Source organism: Panthera onca, chromosome C2, assembly GCF_046562875.1.
Source record: "Panthera onca isolate mPanOnc1 chromosome C2, mPanOnc1 haplotype 2, whole genome shotgun sequence".
Taxonomy (NCBI): domain Eukaryota; kingdom Metazoa; phylum Chordata; class Mammalia; order Carnivora; family Felidae; genus Panthera; species Panthera onca.
Window position 1 is genome coordinate 90,925,376 of NC_138347.1, and position 16,457 is coordinate 90,941,832.

General features: G+C 36.0%; 1 protein-coding gene across 10 annotated transcripts in view; it reads right to left on the bottom strand.

The window, feature by feature from the left end:
• Positions 1-16,457, bottom strand: part of NAALADL2 (N-acetylated alpha-linked acidic dipeptidase like 2) — a 1,341,335-nt gene that overhangs the window by 200,657 nt on the left and 1,124,221 nt on the right. For all 10 annotated transcript variants that reach the window (XM_078432146.1, XM_078432147.1, XM_078432148.1 and 7 more), the window contains one exon: positions 12,334-12,480. In XM_078432146.1, coding sequence (XP_078288272.1) covers positions 12,334-12,480 — 147 coding nt within the window. The remainder of the gene's footprint in view (positions 1-12,333; positions 12,481-16,457) is intronic.

Below are 16,457 nucleotides of genomic sequence, written 5' to 3' on the forward strand. Positions count from 1 at the left end.
AATTATCCTATGAATTATGTTTTAAAACAATATGAAAACTATATTAATATTATCTTCAATAAATGAATAGCAACCATATATACATAACATGATTAAAATTTGATTAAAGAAGTTAGGAAGGAAAGAGGGAGGGAAGGTTTGTAAGCACATAGTAGCTTTGATCAAAATATTAATTAAAAAACTGTATCCGTCCATTCATTCATAAACTTATTTAATGAATATAAAATTACCAATAACTGCATTTCAAGCAAAGAGTAGTATCTTGCTTTCTAGCATAGTATTTTATTTACATTATGCTACATAGCAGGGCTCTCTTTTCAAGATATATTCAAAAAGACTATGGCTACCAGCAGAATATAGAAAAACTAAATTAATTCTGACTAAATTCTTAACCAATGTTCCCTCTTTTTTTTCTAGTTTTCTGACTTGTGTTTTAGGTTGGAATTTACATTTTTCTCATTAAGATTCAAATACAGAAATTCTACTGTTCTTCTGTCAAAAAATATCCAAACATGTTCTTTGCTCAAAATATTTTGGTATGTATATACAAACCATTTGGGCTCATAAAACACATGACTTTATTAACTTTTTATAGTAGTACATGATCATAATCCTCAAAATGGAGTAGATGACAGAGAAGATAGCACTTGAAGACTTCCCAGAGTTTGTTCAAAGTTCCATCATGCGTTTCTTTGCTTAGAAAGTTTACTAAAATAGGGGTGTCTGGGTCAGTCAGTTAAGCATTGGACCCTGGACTTCAGCTCAGGTGATGATCTGGGTTTGTGGGTTACAGCCCCACATTGGGCCCTAAGCTGACAGCACGGAAAATCCTTGGGATTCTCTCTCTCTCTCTGTCCCTCCCTCACTCATGCACTCTCCCTCTCTTTCAAAAATAAATAATAAACTTTAAAAAATATAGAAAATAAAAGAAAGTTTACTAAAACGAACTCTTGCTTTGTAACATACATCCCAGACACTATCTGTTTAACTGACTGTTTTTCATTTTGACAAGTTCTCACTTCTTTTTATACTCCATTAAGCTTAAAATTTTGGAACACATATTCAACTATATCCTGGAAGTGATTTGTTATATTCAGTACCTCATAGCTTCATTGTCACAACCATTAGATAGCCACACCTTTTAGAACCCAGGTTATATCTACAAGCAGCTGATACTACCAATGATCCTATAATGATTGGTTCAGGTCTCCAGTTTTCTTAATGACAAATCTTAGATAACATACTGCAAGCATTGGAACAGGTTTATTCAAGAATATTTACTCTCATACACCAGGATCATCTACAGTTTGCCATACCTAATGTTCAATACCTAGAGTGTAGTCACTTTTTGTTTCCAAGGTCTTTTGATCTTAAATCAACACAGACAGATGTGCCTCCTCAGAGTTCAGGACTCCCTTTCTAGATTAAGTTCTAGTTACCTTGAACTCTAGAATCTCAGAATTCCCTTCTCAAACAGCCTTGTATCTGTTTTCAGCAACTGGACAGGCTTCTTTTCCAGGTCTACAATCTTCAGAGAAGATTGTGCCTCCAGCATACAAACCTAGGCCCAGGAAGTGGGTGAGAAGCAGCCATGTCAGTGCTAGGGACTATGCTTCAAAGTGCAGACTGGGTGTCCACACATCTATACAAGTCCCCTTATGGTATGGGACAGAGTCAAGGGTGGGCAGAAAAAAAAGGGTGGGTCAAGGATCAAGGGTTAGAAGCTGAGGGCCAATTTTTCCTCTGTCACCACCTTGTGGCATAGGATTCTCATGAGTCTGCAAACATTAAATTCAACCCTGCCTTTCCAATAATTTTAAACAGGTGTTGGTCAGATCAGGAGGAAAAAGTATCTGTTATTTAACATTTTTAGTTTGATTTATAACATTCAAATCATTTATTTAAACCATTTAGCCATACCATATAACAGCCCCCATTTGTACCATTGCCTTACACACCAAAATGTTGGGGGAAAACTGGGCTATAGCTTCACATTTGATCAAATTAAACACATCAAGCCACTTTAAATAGACTAAATTTCAAAAAAAGACAAAAAAATGGAAAATAGAATGGGAGAAAAGAGAATGGGAGCAAAAAACCATCCAGAAAAGTCAAAGAGTGAAAAAGAAGAAAAGGATATGAAGAGTATGACCTTATGTGCAGGAAATGGTGAAAGAAGCCAGGCTGGAAAGGGGGGAGAGAAGAAAATTGAGGAAAGAAGTGTGAAAAAGAATAGAACATATAGCATAGCAGAGGACAGCTATATATAGAAGCGTTGGGCTGGGAGCAGGAATAACTAAGTATGGACTTAATTTTTTGTTTGTTTGAGTCACTGAATCTAAGTTTCTATTTCTTTTTACTACAGAGGAATAAATTAAGCTACTTGGGTTCAATGATCACTGTTGTTCTAAAAGTCAATGAATCTATGAGTATTTGGTTTTGTTTTGTTTTGTTTTGTTTTGTTTTTCAGTCAGTACATCAGAAAAAACTCTGGGTGAGGCACATCTGTGGACTCACCATTCATATGACCACCTTCTCACTAAAGATGCCTCTGATCTTACCCTGACCACTTGGATTGCCCAAAATCACAACTGGTGGGAGTCTGCAACCAGTGACAGGCAATGGAGCTTCCATACCTAACCTGGACCTGTGGCCAGTACAGAAAAGAAGTGCCTTTCATTTAACCACAATATTTTGCCATGTCCTTATCTGATTTTATTATTTCTAACAACAGGTCTCAGCAATATTAATACGAAATTTCTTTTTAATTAAACTTTGATATATATGTATACTTAAGTGAGAAATTAGAAATTGCCTCTGGGGGAGCCTGGGTGGCTCAGTTGGTTAAACATCCAACTTTGGCTCAGGTCATTATCTCACAGTTTGTGGGTCAAGGCCACATCAGACTCTGCACTGATAGCTAGAGCCCAGAGCTTACTTTGGATTCTCTTTCTCTCTCACTCTGTCCCTCCCCTGCTTGTGCTCTCTTTCTCTCTCAAAAGTAAATAAAACATTTTAAAACTTTTCAAAATTAAACTAAAAGAAGAAATTGTCTCTAAACATGGAGTATGCATAACATTTTCTCTGATAACAATTATCAATGAATAAAAGTAAAGTGACAAAATACTAATTTAAAGAACTAAAAATGACCTTGTGCATAAACTTAGTTTATTTTTTTCCTACTTTTACCCACTTATCTGTACTACATAAACACTACACTATTTAGACTTAAAACATTCTTCACTAATAAAGAGAAAAATGGGTCAAAATAATTTCAACACTAAAGCTATTGACAAGAGACTGTAGAAATCAAAATACTGATAAATACTTTGCTCTCCTTCAGAATCCTCTCCATTCACTTAAAATCACAGGGAGAGAGCATCATGAAAGACAGAAGACAACTGTAGCTCTCTTGAAATTGATATAAACAACAGAACTTTCATGAGGAAGCAATAGTGATCCTTAAAAGCCAAGTGGCCTTGGCTTCGATCCATTTCTTTTTAACATTGATGAGACTTCAAAGGCCACTGTTGTGTCTTTCTTTGTAGTTTCTATAGAAACATTTGCTTAATAAAAAACAAAACTATAAGCTTCTGTCTGAAACACTATAAACTGTGAAACAGATGTTAAAAATCTACAATTTCAGATGCAAATAAAATTGTATGGAGTTGTGAAGGTTAGGGAATGGACAAGGAAATTCAACCATGGCCATAGTCATCATCCACAGCCTCATGAGCTCTAGATACGCTGTTTCCTTCTGGAGTTTATAGTTAGAGCATATGGGTACCAAAATTGCTATTAACATTTTTAATTATTCGTTTTAAAAATTCAGCTAAGTGACTCTAAATGGTTTCAGATGTCATAATCTCCAAAATGGTTTCAGATGTCATAATATTCCACTTGAAGAAATATGTCATTACCTTTGAAATTAGAAGAGACAAACTTATGCTTGTCCTCATATTCCAGAATTAACTTGGAAATAAAATTATAAACTATTTTTTTGGATGAGATTGTATACATTACCATAACAAAACCTTCATATCAGTTTTGTCATAATATATAAGTTATGGGCTTATTTTAAATTCAGTACAGAAATATTACCCACTTCTAGCTATTGCTTAACTTTAAGAATTGTCAAAGCTGAAGGGTGCCTGGGTGGCTCAGTTGGTTAGTGTCCAACTTCGGCTCAGGCCATGATCTTACAGCTCGTGGATTCGAGCCCCATATCAGGCTCTGTGATGACAGCTCAGAGCCTGCAGTCTGCTTCACAGTCTCTGTCTCCCTTGCTCTCTGCCCCTCCTCTGCTCATGCTCTGTCTCTCTCTCCTTCAAAAATAAATAAACATTAAAAAAAAAGAATCGTCAAATCTGAAATGTTTAGAACATTTGTATAGGAAAGGAGAAGAAATAAGAAATACCATGGTTTCACATTGCACTATGAATACAGTGCGAGGTGGAAAGCATGTTAGAACTAGTTCATTTAATGTAGAAAACCTTGAGAAACAGTTTAAGGCTGGGGGAAAAGCCAAGATACCTGGTACTAGAGTGCTGGTTTGAACCTTATTCTACCGCTTAGTAGATGTGTGATGTTAGCCAAGTTACTTGATCACTTTGTGCCTGGTTTCAACTTTGATGAAAGTAGTAGTACTAGTACCTTCCTCATAAGTACTAGTTATAAGTACACAAATTAATTTAAAGGAACTAACATGTTTAAAGGACTTAAAACAATGTCTACCACAAATATTATATGTGTTAAATATAATTTTCCTTGATACAACCTTCCCTCTATCACTTCACCGTATAGTATAAGCCATCTTAATCAATATGATTTGTCCCACTGATTGGCAGGTTAGTAATTTAGAAGCTAGTTCAATTAAATAATCAGTAAAAAATACATCTGTAAAGTAATATATACTAATTTAGAGTATATGAGTGCATGCATGAGTGCATTTAGAGTATGAGTGAGTGCATGTTTATTGGCCAGTATTTTGATGAAAAAACAAGATATTTGCTCTAAACACTGACCTGTTGAATAAAGCTCTGTTGTTTCTTTCTTGTCCTAGAAGTTCTCTACATTTCAAGTTGCTTTTTATTTAAAGTGGAATTATTAGAGATGTTTGCGAAGGAAACTGAATGCGAAATGCATCTAGATTACTACAATTTCCCCAAATCTCTAAGAGTTGTTTGGTTTACCACATATCAGTTTTTTAGTAGCAATTCACCTTTCAGGGTGTTATCACTATAGGTTTCTTAGAAGTAATTTTTTTTTTCATATTCATGATTCACAAGTTTATGTTGCAATTAAAATACCTTATTATTTATAACAAACACCAAGAGCATATATAGATCTGACAATACAGCTGACTCCAGACAACCATACCACATAACCGGAGAAAACACAAGTGTGCAAAAATTCAGAAAGGATCTACTATGATGAGCTTCAAGGAGGCTTGGGGTATTGATCTTTGTGTTTTAAAGGAGTGGAATCGTCAATGAAGTCCACAAATTGATTAAGTGGAAGTCAGTTAAGAGAACTTCTACTGCCCTTTCTTCAGTTGATTATTTATATGTCTGAGTCCTAACCTAGACTGTGACCTCTTTAAGAGAAAGAGAGCAGATTTTATTCATCTTTGAACTTCTAACATAGCACTGGATTACAGCAAATACTTAATAACTGCTGGTCAAATAAATTAATGAGTTCAAATTAACAAATATCTGAATAAATCACATGAAAGTCACCCTATGTTCTTAACTTAAATGATGCCAAACTTAAGACATAGTCTGTCATTGAACTCACCTGTAAGTAGTATGACAGAAATTATCGAAAACTTTACTATGAAACAAGTTTCCTCATAGCAGGGATGATCACAAGACAACCTCTGAAATAGCATTAGAGCTAAAACACAATCCATATACAACATATTTTGATCTAATGGTGATAGGCATTTGGAATAAATGTTCTTACTTAGTATTCCAAGAAAGGACAACTGTTAGGGGAAATCTGTCCTCCTTGCAGCCATTTCTAAATATTAGGCAATTTGAAGTATGATCTTTTGAATTATCCATTTGAGTCTTAAGAGTTTCTTCATTCTTTGTTTTTTCAATATCTGTCTCATATTTCAATTTCTTGTGTTTACTCCTCAGGCTCCTGGAAACATATAGCCACTTTAATAGCACTCCCTCTGTGACAGGCATTTCATATACTGTACAATCAAAGCTTTTCAAGTCTGCTCTATAACTGTTGATTTGTTGATTGGGGTTTAACCTTCTCTTCTAAAGGAAGGCTTCTCAGAAGTGGAATTCTTTGTAGAGTCACAGTTTATGAGAGTGTTATATTCCCTTCTTCATGCTGTTTGTCAGGTGAATGGGATAGCAATACCCAAAGATGCCAGGAAAATACACATGCAGGTTTATATAGAATTACAGTTCAAATTCTTGAAAAAGAGAAATGTTGAACACCTTGTCAGATATAAACGGTGAAGTAGGCTAGTTTAACCAAGGCCATTTCCCCAGATGAGCATTTCTCCATGTGTGGTCAGAGACTCTCAAAGATCCCTGAGATCGACATTATTTTCATAATAATAATGACATTACATGCCTTCACACTCTCATTTTCTCTCTATATTCATAAGTGTACAGGTTACAAAAAGGTCATCAATATGGTTTCAGATACCACATTGAAACTAACCTTTAGAACACTAATCTCTGTCAAGTCCCAGTGTAGCATCAAAGAAAAACATGCCATTATGTGAAGAGACTATCAGACCAGATTTTCTTTATACATTTCAACCAAAACAACATATAACAACAGATTAAATATAGAGACACATATGAGAATCCAGCTATCCCATATTAAGACACAATAAAGACATTTGCAAAAATGTAAAATAATGCCATTCTTCTAATTTATATTTTCTTGTCTTGGGAAATATAATTCTCTTTCTCAAAAATAATTTATATATTTAAAAAAATTAACGTTTATTATTGAGAGACAGAGAGAGGCAGAGCATGAGCAGGGGAGGGGCAGAGAGAGGAGGAGACACAGAATCCGAAGCAGGCTCCAAGCTCTGAGCTGTTAGCACAGAGCCCGACGTGGGGCTCGAACTCACAAACCGCGAGATCCTGACCTGAGCCGAAGTTTGACACTTAACCGATTGAGCCACCCAGGCGCCCCTCAACAATAATTTATATTAATTCATAACAAGTTTATTATTTATTTTTAAGTAAATATACATTTTCTCAGTTTTAATTCCTAATGTAGTAAACATTTACACACATTAGCCACATAAACCAGAGCTCTTTTCTTTAGAGTTTTAGAGGGTAAAACTCATATACTGTACAATCAAAGCTTTTCAAGTCTGCTCTATAACTGTTGATTTGTTGATTGGGTTTAACCTTCTCTTCTAATACTTTTAGAGGGTAAATGGGTTTTTAGAACAAAATGTTTATGAACCTCTGCCCTAAATGAATCAAGTCTGATCTGAATATAATACCATATGCTTTGATTGACACTGAAAGCACTTTTCCTAAAATAAATTATAAAGAAAAGTAATGAACTAGAGAGAACTCTAAAGCACCCCTTTGCATCCCCTTTCTCACTGGCATTTTGAAGTAGAAAGTAGAAAGGTAAAAATCTCATTTCTGAGTGACATAAGTTTCATAGCGATGAAACAGATTCTATCAGATACTGCAAAACATCAGTACAACATATGCATAGCTACACACAACTATTTGGTTCCTTAAGTCAAGAGCTTTTTGAACTGTTATATAATCTGTTAATATAACAGTGTCAAAGACTAAGCTCCTAACAGAAAATGGAATGAAAGAATTATCACTAATTTAAGTAAAATAGATGATTCTTCTACTTAGTAGAATAAAACATGAAGAATCAAGATATAAACCATGAGTTACTTTGTTCCAGAATGCGTACATGCATATTGTAGTATCGTACCTGTATTTTATCTGAACGAATTATTTTTATGTGGTAAAGTTACCTTAATGTTAAAGTTCACACACACACACACACACACACACACACACACACACGCACACACACACACACTCCTGCTGCTGTATATCAGTTTAAGAATCAAAATTGATATCAAAGCCATCTACCCTAAAAAGAATAAGAGTTTCAAAACACCTATGCTACTTGGCTTTCAGTTGCTGGGTTACTAAATGATATTGAAACAATTATGCAAAAAACTCTGCTATATAAAAGCTATAATCCCTCTTTATCTCATTATCATTTAAATGTTAAATGCTCCATTATAGAGGTAAATTGGGTTTAAAATAGAATGTTTCAAGCAGAAGAGCAAAAAATATAAGGTTAAGCAGAGTGAGGAACCAGAGCTTCAATTTGTGGTAGAAAGCTTGCTAGGGCATGGATTGATCTTCTGATATACTAAGAAAGCCAGACCCTCTGACATGCCCTATGGAGAGTAAATATACTGATCTGGAACAAAAATTATGTGAAACAGCTGTTAAGTGACAGAAGAAATGTGCATCGGACCACCAGCCTGTCATAAATATTGCACTCTTAATCAGAAAGCATCTGTCTTTTCATTTCCTTTTCAGCAGTCTCTGCATTGTTTTTAATCTGTGCAGAATGCTTCTTCTAACAGGTGCAACAATGTTTACAAACTGAAAACCTTATTTAAATGAAACTTACAACTAGAGACATTTCAATTAACAGGGCAATATTTTATGAGAAGGAATAATTCTAGCATCTGGAAAATCCATACATTGCTTTGCATTTGTGAAATTTAATTATTGGAAAATTAGTCTATAGACCTCAAGAAAAACTAAAGATGAAATGTTCTTCCAGCAATCTATGCAATCTATAAGCACCCAGAGACACTACAAGGGAAAGGTACTGGTGGGAATATGGAAACATGAAATATTGGGGACTGATGTTATAAAATGTCATGTTACATCAAAAAAGAATTTTAGAATAATATCCCATGTGTCCATTAAAAGTGGTGTCTGTGGCACTACTTTGTTTTCCTATAGTTTTTTTTTCCTATTATCATTATTAGCTTGTTAAAACTGACCATAATAGATCTATAATCAATCTGCTGGATTAAAAAAAATGGCAGAAATACTAAAGTTAGCATTATAATCACCCAAATAAAATTTAAAGATAATTTCTGCAAAAACAGGAGTATAATCATAAACTTAGCTCATTTAGAACACATACAATTTATAAAGCGAAAAGGACTGCAGAATTAACCACTTTGGCTCTTTCACTCAAAATGAGTGCAGTGATAACAAACTCAGTTCCTACAGGGGCTAGGAAGGTAATGTAGGCAACATAAGTCTGGTGAAACATGTGGCTTTTTAGGTTGATTGTTTCATTTCCCAATTTGTGATAGCAACAGGCATTAAAGAAATATTCTTCTTAACTGCACTCTGGGACAAACACCATGGCAGACTCCTTAATAAAGAACATGGGAAGCTGGTGAGTAATGCACAAGTTAGCCAATTGTTTTCATGGGAGAAGCAATTTTTTAGTAAAGCTCAGGGCAAACAAAACATATCTGTGAACTGGATTTTGCCCTCGCGCTTCCAATTTGCAGACTTCAGTGTAATAGCTGAGAATACAGGCTTACGTTAAACAGATCTAAAGTCAACTACTATCTTCGCTATTGATTAGTTTTATGACCTTGGATAAGCTACTTGATTTTAAGCTTCATTTCAGTCTCAGCAAAATAAGTGTTAATAATAAAAGCTGACTCATTAGGATATTATAAATATTAGGTAAGATGAGATAAAAATACTTAGCACATCAAATACTCAGTAAGTTGTAGATGTTATTTTATATATGATACACATTATATATTACATGTAAAAATATACATACATTATATTTTTATATCTAATAGTAGATTCATGAAAAAGCTCTTATTTCCTCACCTGCTTTCATAATTGACATGGAATAAATATTCTTTATATCATGGATAAAGCCTGTCAATGTTTATGATTCCTGTCAGTGTATACAGATATTTATTATAGGTTAACACAGAAAGCAAATGTTATTATTTGTTCTTGTAAGAATTCACTACACAAAATGATCTCATCTGAAGCATTTATATTTTGCAAGGGACAAATCCATTAAAATTTTTTTCCACACTAAAGCATTATAAACAAAGTCATTTGTTAAAAAGCATAGGAGATTCTCTTTAATTGCTTTTTTAGAGACAAATATAATAAAAAATAATTTTGCTGATGGGAGTTAAACATTTGGGGTATCATTTGAAAAACTGATGAGCTTTTTCAAACTAAGCCAGTTCTAGTAGATAGACTTTAGCCACAGGAGTTTCACTGTGATAACAGTGCCTTCTTAGAACTTCACTGTGACCTGTTTCCAAATCTCTCTACTGACACCTCAGATTCTCTAACTGATCCTCATTAGATCCCATCGCTTCAGCCTTAGAAGTTTGTTTTACCTAATAATTAACAAACTCTCCCTTTCCACTAAATGTGTTCTTGTCTAAAAAGTACAGAAATTCTTCCACTAATAGGTTGAACCTACAGTTAGATAACCATACCTGTCACAATAGCTATGGTTGATGGAGAACTTATTATATGCTCAATATTAGCTAAGTCCATTACATGCAGTCTCATTTAATCCTTACCAGGGCTCTATGAAGTAGATTCACTAAGTATACCAAGGTTCCTTATCTGTAATGTAAAATAATTCCGAAAGAGTTTAACTCATTTGTCCAGTAAGTTTCAGAGTCAAGAGTTAAGTATAGACCCATTCCTAAGGCTATCCTATTCTATCTGCCTAAATTCTTGGCTTAAAATTCAACCAGGATGAATTAGATATGTATGGAAAAAAAGCTATCATTCAACATGTTAATATGACATGAGCTGGATGAGCTGAGATGGGAGGATGATGAAGAGATATTAAAAGATAGCAAGCAGGAGAGGTGCCTGGGTGGCTCAGTTAGTTAAGCACCCAACTTCAGTTCAGGTAATGATCTTACAGTTCATGAGTTTGAGCCCAAAATTGGGCTCTCTGCTGTCAGCACAGAGCCCACTTTGGATCCTCTGTCTCCCTCTCTCTTTCTGCCCCCCCATTTGGTCACATGCACACACACTCTCTCTCTCTCTCTCAAAAATAAACATTAACAAATATAAAAAATAGTAAGCAGGAAAATTAAAAATGAGTTAACGCCTTAATACATTGATTACATTTAAGTGTTTATAGTAGGCTTGGTAAAAGATAAGATACCTCTACACATGTATCCCATTTTTACCCAACAATAGCGGATGAAAATACAATTTAAAAAAAGATAAATTATAATAACTTTTCCATTATCCAATAATTCATCCCATTACAATAGGATTCACCCAGAGTTTTTCCCTCCGCGAATTTAAGTTGCTAGTGACCATTAGCTGTTTACAGAGGAACTAAGGGATGAACGTGGGAGATGAACTACAGAGAAACATACAGCTAAATATCCCTGAAGCTAGCAGAAATCAAGATATTATGTGTCTGAAGTTGAGCCTATAAAAATGCAATTCAAACACAACTTTTCAGGAGCATCTACAGTTGAAGAACAAAGCAGGCTTTACTCTATTTTTCAGCCACAGTTTTGTCAATTTAATAATCACCTCCAACAGGCCACCCCAGGTTTCAAATAGCTCCCAATAAAGCATGTACAACTTGTGAAAGGCAAAATATCTCAACAGGTTTGGTTTTGCAGAGAACAAGTTTCCTGTGACATAATTATGAGACAGATCAAAAGGTTTGAAGGCCAACAGATGGATGAACATAGACTTAGTTAAGATAAATCAGGCCTCTGTGATAATCTTGGGGAAAAAGCCTCCTATCCTCACAAAAAAGTAGTATCTTTTTGGGCACGCAAACTATTGACAAACTTTGCGCAGCTAATCCACAAGACTCACATTAATATACAGCACGTGAAACACATTTTCCCTTGGGCAAGGAGAGGAGAATCTATTGCACATGTCATCTGTTTCTGTGAATACTGAAGATTACAATTATGTTTTGATGTTAATCCAACTACTGCAAATTTCTTGTTGCGAAGCACACTGTGAAAATGTGAGTGACTAGTATAAATCTTTTTAAATTGAATTCAACACTACTGAAAAGAGCTGATGTTTTCAAATACTGTTACAAAGCCACTGAACAACAAGAATAACTCTTTAAATGAAGCAGCTCCCTATAGTGACCTATTTGGTAAGAAAGCAAACAGCCAGGATAAAATCAAATTCTGCATATCTGCTATATATATATGTGTGTGTGTGTGTGTGTGTGTGTGTGTGTGTGTGTGTGTGTGTGTATTATTTTAGGAACAATCACCTCTAATGCTGTGATATCCTCATAGGCAAACTGCACGGTGGGAATTCCAAGATGGTTGATGAAATAATCAGCATCACCTTCTATCTGTACAGAACTGACATTGGTTTCTTGACACTTAGCTCTTCTGGAACAGTTGAAATTATTTTTCTGAAAAACATAATTTAAATTGTTAGCATACATTGTGCTTCTTGGGATACCCCAAAATCAGTGCTACTCAAAATGTGGTCAATACATTGGCTGCATCAATGTCATCCAGGAACCTGCTTAGGCTCCCCCCTTGTCCTCCAGAATGGGAATGGGAACCTTTGAGGATGCAGCCCAGGAGCCTGCCTGGTAACACTTCCCTATGGTTCTGATGCTCACCAAACTGTGACTAGTGCTGGCTCAAATCAAACTCTGCTTGCTGTTGGTGCTTCAAAAATATTTTTATCATAGATTATTAAGAACTGTAATGACTCTTTAATTTGAAATATTTAAAAATGATGTTGAGCCCCTAAAAAGTTTAGACTTTTTTTTTTCAAGTTTTCCAATAAATTTAAAGGAAGGCTTTGTAGGTTATAATTCCATTCTTCTTAGAATGATTTTTGAAAACCACAGAAGAAATTTTCTCCATTTATTCTTTTTTTAAAATTATTTTATTTATTTATTTTGAGAGAGAGAGAGAGAGAGCATGAGCAGGGAAGGGGCAAAGAGAGAGGAAGAAAGACAGAATCCCAAACAGGCTCCCTGCCACCAGCACAGAGCCCAGTGAGGCGCTTGGACCCGTGAATTGTGAGTTCATGACCTGAGCCAAAACCAAGAGTTGGATGCTCAACCAGCTGAGTCACCCAGGTGCCCCTCCATTTATTCTTAAAAGCATATTCCCTTAAGTCTCAAGTATGAAAATTTTATGGAAAAATGCCAATCTCCTCAGCAGTAATTATGAGAGAAGTGAAACAACAGCAATGAGGACACCACATCTAATGTCCAGTATAATGTATTCAATACATGTTTGTCATTGAATCAAGACATTGGCTCTTTGGGGTGCCTGGGTGGCTCAGCCGGTTGAGCATCTGACTTCAGCTTAGGTCGTGATCTCACTGTTCATGGGTTCAAGCCCTGCATTGGGTTCTCTGTTGTCAGTGGGGAGCCTGCTTTGGATGTTCTGTCCCCCTCTCTCTCTGCCCCTCTGGTTTGTGCTCTCTTTTTCTCTCAAAATCAAATAAACATTAAAAAAAAAAAAGACATTGACTCTTCAACCATACTCCCCCCCCGCCATTTTTCTTTGGTATGATATAATTTCAAAAATACTTTATGTATATAACTGATCAAAAATTTAGAAATGTGTAGTTTAATATTTAGAACATGAATTGTTACAACTTTTTTCAACTACAGGGCTAGATTTTCCAAACATATAATAATGTTTCAAAACCTATCCAATTTTCTTTGAGAACCTAATAGAAAGATCTTTGCAACAAAGTTAAAATCACTTAAAATGGAAAGCCTGTGTGAGTGAGCATTTATAAACAAGACAAGCTTCCATTTTATTTTATTTTTTTATTTTTTTTTTTATTGGTAAGTTTCTCATGTTTATTAACAGCTCAGCTTTCAGTTGCTGCTCATTGCAACAGCATACCCATTTAACCGATATTCTCTCTCTGTGATCCCTCCTAGTGATGTCCTTTCCTCTGGACAACGTTGACATAGGATTCAGGAATCAGGTGGATGACATCCGAAGCTTTTTGGATTCCAGACATCTTGACCACTACACGGTGTACAATCTGTCACCCAAGTCTTATCGAACTGCCAAGTTTCACAGCAGGGTAAGGAGTTTTAGCACTGGGATGCCATGGTTGAAGATGTAACAGGGTATTTTTCCCTTTAAGAGATATCCTCAAAGCCTTTGTCCTCAGACACACAAAGCTGATAAACTATACACTCTGGACACTTCTAGTCATGAAGTATTTATTAGGCTGCTACAAAATATTTTGAAGATTTTCCTTGGGTGAGGACATTTGCAGGAAAAGTTTATCTGTCAATGAGATACCATATAATTTGGGGTCTCAAATCACTTGTGGCTGTTTGCTTAGTTGTTAGGGCACATTGCTCTGAGGCTCAGTTGGAGATAGAGCTGCTATGGAGGGCAATTGGTGAGCCTTCTACTGCCCTTAACCTTCCCTTATTGCTACTTAGGCGTCATGATGCATCAGTGTCGCTAGACCAATATAGACACCACTCAGTATAATGGAAATAGCTCTCTGACATTCAGTAAAGGTGCTTTTTTCATAAGTATAAAATAGCACACAAACAGTCCACACTGTGGGTTTGGTAATACTATTACTAATATTTGGAGCTTTTACACTGTCCCCTGAGGTGGATGGAGACCTGGGGCACAGAGAATTAAGGTGACTTGCCCAAGACCATTACCACTAGCAGGTGGTCTAAGGCTTGCTTGTGTTCTTAACCATTGCTCTGGGCCGACATATTACTTGGGAAAGCTGGCTTATCCTCCTAAGGAACTTTTTTATTTTTTTTATTTTTTTTATTTTTTTAATATATGAAATTTACTGTCAAATTGGTTTCCATACAACACCCAGTGCTCATCCCAAAAGGTGCCCTCCTCAATACCCATCACCCACCCTGCCCTCCCTCCCACCCCCCATCAACCCTCAGTTTGTTCTCAGTTTTTAACAGTCTCTTATGCTTTGGCTCTCTCCCACTCTAACCTCTTTTTTTTTTTTTTTTTTTTCCCTTCCCCTCCCCCATGGGTTTCTGTTATGTTTCTCAGGATCCACATAAGAGTGAAACCATATGGTATCTGTCTTTCTCTGTATGGCTTATTTCACTTAGCATCACACTCTCCAGTTCCATCCATGTTGCTACAAAAGGCCATATTTCATTTTTTCTCATTGCCACGTAGTATTCCATTGTGTATATAAACCACAATTTCTTTATCCATTCATCAGTTGATGGACATTTAGGCTCTTTCCATAATTTGGCTATTGTTGAGAGTGCCGCTATAAACATTGGGGTACAGGTGCCCCTATGCATCAGTACTCCTGTATCCCTTGGATAAATTCCTAGCAGTGCTATTGCTGGGTCATAGGGTAGGTCTATTTTTAATTTTCTGAGGAACCTCCACACTGCTTTCCAGAGCGGCTGCACCAATTTGCATTCCCACCAACAGTGCAAGAGGGTTCCTGTTTCTCCACATCCTCTCCAGCATCTATAGTCTCCTGATTTCTTCATTTTGGCCACTCTGACTGGCGTGAGGTGGTATCTGAGTGTGGTTTTGATTTGTATTTCCCTGATAAGGAGCGACGTTGAACATCTTTTCATGTGCCTGTTGGCCATCCGGATGTCTTCTTTAGAGAAGTGTCTATTCATGTTTTCTGCCCATTTCTTCACTGGGTTATTTGTTTTTCGGGTGTGGAGTTTGATGAGCTCTTTATAGATTTTGGATACTAGCCCTTTGTCCGATGTGTCATTTGCAAATATCTTTTCCCATTCCGTTGGTTGCCTTTTAGTTTTGTTGGTTGTTTCCTTTGCTGTGCAGAAGCTTTTTATCTTCATAAGGTCCCAGTAATTCACTTTTGCTTTTAATTCCCTTGCCTTTGGGGATGTGCCGAGTAAGAGATTGCTACGGCTGAGGTCAGAGAGGTCCTTTCCTGCTTTCTCCTCTAAGGTTTTGATGGTTTCCTGTCTCACATTCAGGTCCTTTATCCATTTTGAGTTTATTTTTGTGAATGGTGTGAGAAAGTGGTCTAGTTTCAACCTTCTGCATGTTGCTGTCCAGTTCTCCCAGCACCATTTGTTAAAGAGACTGTCTTTTTTCCATTGGATGTTCTTTCCTGCTTTGTCAAAGATGAGTTGGCCATACGTTTGTGGGTCTAGTTCTGGGGTTTCTATTCTATTCCATTGGTCTATGTGTCTGTTTTTATGCCAATACCATGCTGTCTTGATGATGACAGCTTTGTACAAGCTTCCATTTTAATGTTATTTATAAATACCTTGAGTAATGAAAAAAAATCTAAAAATTTTTATAGTGAATCCCACCAAATTGTGTCTTTTGAAAGCCTGATTTTCTGAAAAGAGAGCTCATTCTCTTTCATTTCCTGATACACTCTTGGGGCAAAGATTCCTGA